We start from the raw sequence: 7,445 nt of genomic DNA, 5'->3' as shown, positions 1-7,445 counted from the left end.
TCTTTTTCAACACAATTTCTGTCTGCTCTAGAATACGAAATTTGCCTTAGTCAGGCTTATCTCCTCAATGTCCTGGGAAAAGGGCCTATTTTCCCACCTTTATCTGCACATCCTGCTCTTCACCCCTGGCGTGCCCTTCCACTTATTTTTGACTTATCTAATCTAACCCCACTCATTATTTAAAACTCAATTCTAGTCCAATATCTTCCCTAGTTTTTCCCCCATGGATTCAGGACATGGATTTCCCTTCTCTAAACTGCCATATATTTAAACTTATTTTCAGTTTTGTACTTAATTTTTTGCTGATTGTTTTAAGTATAATTGTTCTGCCCAGACTTAAAGTTCTTTAGAAGTAGGGACCTGTTTGTTAGGCCACATGTGCCTGGAATAGTGAAATGCTCGCTGAAAAAAGAGGCACTTTGCACTTGCTTAACAGAACAGATCATAAATTCTCAGAGGGCAAATACCTCACTCACACACCTTCATACTCCCTAGTTTCTATACTGCACATAAAGAAACTCAGGAAATAATTATAACATTTAACAATTCAAGAGAGTGTTGAGCAAGAGTTGAACTCTGATCATGACTCTAGAGTGAGTAAATGATGCTTCAGGCTATATACAGTATGGCCTAATCCTATATTATACTGAAATTGAAAATTTAACTCTTATTTACCCAAGTAAATAAAATAAATGTTCTCCCTGGTTAATGAACACTCAAAAATTCAATTATTTTCTGCTTTGCTAAGAATGTATGATAGTATTTCAAATGTCACTTGGGGAACTGAATACATGGCCTCTTGATTCTAAAAGATTATGCTCTATACTCAGTGATGTCAAATCCATACCTTTGTTAGTCCCTCATATTTTCCATAATCTGTACTCTTTAGCCACTCCATCAGCTTGGCATATCGGAGCAAGTCTCTATGAAATGGATGATGATTGGGTAATGTCAATTCAACAGAGTGTTGAGCAAGAGTTGAACTCTGATCATGACCCTAGAGTGAGTAAATAAGTAAATAAATATTATTGGTAGTATAAGGAAACATTGTTGTAACTGAAAATTCTAAATGATGACCAAATGTGGCCAAGCAAAACCAACAGAACATAGAAAAATAAAAACTGAGTACTTACTTGTTTTCTTTTATCAGTCTGTGAATACCAACTGAACACCATTACCATAAGATAATCAAACACGTAAGAATGGTACTCTGATAAATCCATCTACTCATTTCATCTTCTAAAGGAGTTGAGAATGAATGTTTTAATCAAGATTGTCTCTCCCATACCATATCATTTTACAGTTTACTAAGCAAATAAATGTCCAAATCTATGGTATTTCCATTAGAGTCTACAATATTTAAAACTGATAAAAATATATAGAATATAGAATTTTAGGACTAGGAAGGACTACAGATGACTATATCCTGGACTTTTCAGGATAATCCCTAATGATAATATAATTTTAATTTTTCTTTTAACTTGTTAATCACTATATGATTTTATTTTTAAACCTAGATAAGACTTTTATATAAGTAAATTAATAAGTTATCATATAGTCTTAGATAGATGATATATCCTGACTTTTGTTTTAGAAAATATAGACCTGGTAGATTATCCAATCCAATAACCTCACTTTCTAGAAGAACAAACTGAAACTCAGAGTAAAGTGATTTGCTCAGGTCACACAGGAGGAAAGTAAGAATTAGAATCTTAGTCAGGTGAGTCTCACTTCTGTTTTCTTTTAAAAATATGCCAAATGAAATCATTTTACCCAAAAAATTGCAACTGCCTACTAATAACTGGTATCTAAAAAATAAAAAATCATAAAAACCTTCTTTTGAAACAATCTAGCTCTCCTCTTCTGCTACTTAGTTAACATTTGTCATGGAACTCAAAGGCAGTGTCTAAGAGATGGGGAGTTGGAGGATAAAAGGAGAAGATGCCCCTTGAAAACATAAGTTCCCAAGAATAAGGAAAAGGCAAAAAAGGACACATTTATTTGAAGTCATTCTGACTCAATCTGATTTGCCTAGTCAGAAGTTATTAATTAGCATTTTGTGAACATTGTATTAAAATGACACAAACTGCTGGAACTTTGGGGTTGTTAACTCATTTCTTGGTAAAACCTAAAGCTAATTAATATGTACTATACTAGCTGTTATACATTAGCTTATAAACATCTTGAATTTAAATTGTTTTAAGAGACTTCTTTCTTCTAATTTATATGCTGTATTACATATACAAAATAAGAATGTAGTGGTAATGGATTTTTAGAAACAATTTCTTTTAAATACAGAGTATCCAGAAAGAAAAAATTCCTGGCCTAGGGAAATAAAGAGTAAGAAAGATGACAGTACAAGATATACCAAGTACTAAAACCATCATTATCTGAGCTCCTTCCTCATTAAAGTTTATAAAAAAAGTCTGTTAGAGAATTTTCTCCTTATAACAATATATTCCTAATTTAAAATGAAAATTTTTAAAAATAAAGACCCATTATATTCAAATTATGTATAAAACTGTGTAGAACCAATATACTTTTAAGATTAATCTTACTGGTATCTACGTAGGTTAATTTGGAAAAGTGAATCAGAGATAGCAGAAAAGTATGAGAAAACAAGACTGACTGATTCAAAACGACCAGAACCAGATGGCAGAGGCAACAGAAATTCACACTATCATAGATGTAATATACAAGGTATATGATATATATAAGGTCCACGATTCCTTTCTGTAATTCTAAAATCTAAAAAGCTCTGAAAACTCAGTTTGATGCCAAAACTATTTTGATGGCAAAAGTAGACCTAAACTGACATGAGGCTATTTATTTATAGTGTTTAGAGTGACTTTTTTTTTTTTTTTTTTTGCTGTAGAAACAATTATGTGCTTGATTATAGGGCTCTGCTCCAGACCCTGCGCAAGTGGTTATATAATATAATAATATAGAGTACATGCACACTATTATTTTTCTAAAATCTGAAAAATTCTAAAAACACAGCTGACTCCAAGAGTTCTGAATAAGGGAGCATACACTTGCGTGAACATTCTTTTCTGGATGGCTGGCTGAATATAAAACAATCACATTTTCCAATAAAATCATCCAGCACTAACAAATACCATGTTGAAAATGGAACTATTCTATATATTCGAAATGCCTAGGCGCCTACGTCTTTTCTGTGAAGTAAAGACTAACAATAAATATGAACAAAATTAAAAATACTAAGTAAAACACACCAGTATTGCCACCGATCTCTAATTATAGTTGCCAAAGGTCAATACAAATATTACTTTACAGAAATGTTTTTTCATGACCACAATAGAAGGATCACTGGGATTCCATTAAATCACAAGTATCAGAAACTAAGTATAAACATATCGTTTTCGATCCACCAATGTCTCCAAATTGTGTATCATAATCGGTTACACTGATTAAAGAACATTTGACAGACTTGTTATAGCCTTTTAAATACTTTCTAAATATTCAGTCTTAATTAAAACAATATTAGGTCTCTTTCGTTATCTAAAACAATCTTCCTCATTAATTTTTCTTAATGATTCAAGACTCAAAATTATTATTTATATTCTTCTACAATTATTTACCGAGGCCATTACATGTTAAATTATATTATTTAATTTAGTGTCAGGAAAGCTCTTCAATTAAAACCCTTTTTCTCTTCTGAAAATGGATTTTACAGTGTATAATATATTACTATTCAAATCTTTCTTCAGCAAATAGCTTCTTAAGATCATCATCACCTGGAAAATTTACTTCTGATATGAAGAACATGGTTACCTTCAAACCATTACTATTAATCAGATGAAATGTTATTGGTGTTAACAAAAAGACTTAATTTTAGAAAAAATGGTTCCAAAATAACCAAAGAGAATAGGAAAAGTAAATCCTTAAATTGTTTAATCAATAATATAATTATCACGTGTAGAACTCTAATGTGGGAAGAATTTTATTCTTTATATAGTTTTTAAATTAAGACATTGTTTAAAGTTTCTTAATGTAAATAATAATAAAGTAGTAATACTAACAATTTAATGAATACCCACTACCATTCTAGGTACTTTATATACATAAATTATAATCTTCACAATAACCTCGCAGAGTACATTTTTTCTCATTAAAAATAAAAGCAAAACTTTAGGAACATAATTGAAAAATAATATATTAGGTTTTGTCCAAATTAAGACAAATGCATTTTCCAAAAACTCAATGAATTATAAATTTTTATTAGTATATATAGTACTAGAATTTATAATACAATTAGCTAATATTAAAGTTTGCTATAATCGAGTACTATTCTAAGTGCTGAACATTCATTATGTTAATCCTCATAACTACTCTGAGATAGATATTTTTATTACCCCATTTTTAGATAAGGCATAAAGAAGTAATTAACCTGCCCAAAGTCACCCAGCTAGGCGGTAGTAAAGTCAGGATTTCGAATCCAGGAAGTTTGGCTCCAGGGTCTGTACTCTTAAATACTTTGCTATTCTGACAAACAAATGATAAGATCATGTGGAATGTTGAATAAATTTTCAAGATTCTGGAACTCTTCCTTTTTATGTTATAGCATTTTTTATTTTTGTCTTAAAGAAAAAAGAAAATGTGAGCAAAGTTCCAACAAATATCATGAAAAATGATCTTAATAATTCTTTCTAAGCTTTTAACCATAGATCATTAACATGTTTAGAAAACTGTAAAACCTCTGTGCTTAAGGAAACAATTTTTGTGACATGAACGGAATATTGGTGGTCTATTATACAGGTTTTATTTTAATATATGATGTTTCTATAAACACGTTGAAAGAAAAGTTTCCGAATTTAAGCACGTTAGCAAAAAACCCTACAACTTTGCTTTTTCCTGGTTGTATTTTTAGTTCTGCGCATAATCAGTCTCATCATGTTGCTAAAGGCAAAGTACAGAATCATGAGGTCTCTTTAGAACCAAAGAGGGGGAAAAAAAGAAGGGCAGAGGACAGTTATCCCTTTAAGGCAAATCTTTCAAAAAACAACCAAAAGAATTTTTAAAAGGACATATTCTTTATGCAAATATTTCCTCAATCTTATTAGTCTTAATTTCACTGCCTGATTTCAATCAAAATCCTAATTAGTATAACTGGCCTTCTTCTGACTATCTTTCCATATAACCTGAATCCCTAGTAAATGTAAAAATTATAGGTAAGAGTCAATAATTTCAATGGAATCTGAGTGTATAAGATCTAAAAGAGCCCAAAGAATCTTTCAATTATTTAAAATATTATTCTCATAGTACATTACAGTAAAAAGTGAATATTAAATAAAAATGCATTTCAGGTTTCATTAAAATGTAATTATGTAGAAGTATTAACATGAAAGTTCCATCACAGATAGCATGCTCTGGATCAGTGATTTCAAAATGTGAAGATGTTTTACTAGCCTACAGGAATAAGAAAAAAAAATGATGGGAGTTAAGTTTCTCATAGAGGGAAACGAATTAATTTTAGAAGTCTGAAATTATGTTCTTTTTTTTAGTGACAAAATGTTATTTTAAAAATAAAAAAATAGTGAAAGTAGATGGCAGTATTTCTTTTTAAAAATTTTTCTTTGGTAAATAAAAAATTGGTGACTTGGTCTTCAAATTTTATTTTTTAATTACTAATGTGTGAATTTTAAAAAGACTGGGAATTACCACTCTTAAATTACTGTTGTGTTGTGATCAACATATTACTTACACTGGATTCTTTTGTACAGTAGTTATGTTATAATATATATACATTTGCTATAAATTGCATTGCATGGACTCTATTCTTGTGCCATCTGTGATGCCATATCTGACTACTTAGATCCTCAGTAAACTCATTTTTGATTATACCTGTTAGCACTTATACTTAGGTATACTATGTATACATAGTTATACAATTAGCAAATTTAATATTTACACTGCTATAGAGCTTTGAGTACATTAACCTCCTTATAAGCATCTTGAGGGTGGGAGTCATTTCTTATTCTTACACATGGACAAGTACATATTAGGGACACAATGAAAATTTGGTGATTGACAAAGAGATGTACCATATATGGTAATCAAATTTTCCCAGGTAGTTTGTCCTACAACCAGGAATAGAAATACTCATGTTTCTCAACTCTTGCTAAGTGACCTGATACACTGAATTCAACACACAGAAAATCTCCTTTCTGTACTTGGGACAGCCTATTGCAGCTTCTTCAGCACATTCCAGGGTGTTGCAACATTCTGGTTTTTAACATGCACCATTCACATGTAACAATACATATTAGATTTTCAGAATAAGGAAGCATTCATTTTAAACAAAGCCATTAGTTTACAAGGCAAAGAAGCAAAATAATAAATAACTGAATGTTATAACAGTACAAAAAGGATTACTGACTGGTATTTTCAATACCATCTATGAATGTAGATAATGTCACCATCAATAGTGTCATTTAAAAAAACCTAAGCAATTGTGTAGAAATAGATATTGAAATAATATTGCAAGAAAAATGTGAATTAGTATTTCCTATGTGACTTCTAGGTTTACTTTTTTCTTGACACTTCAAATCAAGTGAAATGTTAAGAGATTCTTCCCCCATTTTCCCCTCACATGCTTAGTTAGGTGGTCTTCCTTTATGCTCCCATAGTACCACTATCACATTTACCCTTCCTGAGTACGTGTTCATCTCCCTCCCCTAGACTGTAATCTATTCAAGAGCAGAATCGGCTGCTCATCTATCCCAAGTAAATGTCTGGTATATGTCTCAATCATCTGGCAAATAATTTCTAAATAAATGAAGGAGCAAGCAAGTGAGTAACAGGATGGCAGGAAGAAAGACAAACAGAATAAGATTAAATGCCTTTTTTGGCCAAAATAAACTTTCTCTATGGGACACTGAAAAACCTACAAATATGGTTAACAGGTAGTTTACATCAGTAAGTTATAATCTATAAAGATTTTGCTGCTGTTAAGTTTAGCAAACTTTAGAGAAAATAAAAAGAATAAGAGAAGCTTGAGCCAAATTTGATGTACTCACAGGCACCGAAAGAAAGTAGGACCTGTTATAGAGTTGAAGGAGGGCCTGAGTAAACTAATCAGAAATAAAATATAGTAAATACAATTGTTTTAGAATTCTGTAAAATGAAAACAAAATAAGAATCCAATGTTTCAGAGAGCATTTCTTGATAAACAAAATTTCCCTCATTTGCCCAATAATATAATTCTAATAAAAGAGATGAAAAACATAAGAAAACTAATTTATTACACCAGATAATAAAATGCCTTCTATTGGAAACCCTCTGAGGTACTCTAAATATTATTAATATTTTTGCCACAACTTTAATTATAACATTCCTTTTCACATACAAATGCAGACAAAGGCTTTATGTAAAATTAAATCAACTGGAATTTACAATTGAACTAGTGTACTTTTTCTCATGTA

General features: G+C 30.7%; 1 protein-coding gene across 1 annotated transcript in view; it reads right to left on the bottom strand.

Moving 5' to 3' along the window:
* Nucleotides 1-7,445, bottom strand: part of EXOC1 (exocyst complex component 1) — a 58,075-nt gene that overhangs the window by 23,788 nt on the left and 26,842 nt on the right. Inside the window, 1 exon segment of the mRNA XM_015597603.2 lies at nt 848-997. Within this exon segment, the coding sequence (XP_015453089.1) occupies nt 848-997 (150 nt within the window).

Source organism: Pteropus alecto, unplaced genomic scaffold, assembly GCF_000325575.1.
Source record: "Pteropus alecto unplaced genomic scaffold, ASM32557v1 scaffold57, whole genome shotgun sequence".
Classification (NCBI taxonomy): domain Eukaryota; kingdom Metazoa; phylum Chordata; class Mammalia; order Chiroptera; family Pteropodidae; genus Pteropus; species Pteropus alecto.
Note: the sequence above shows the minus strand (reverse complement) of the source record. Positions and strands in the feature narration are given on the sequence as shown.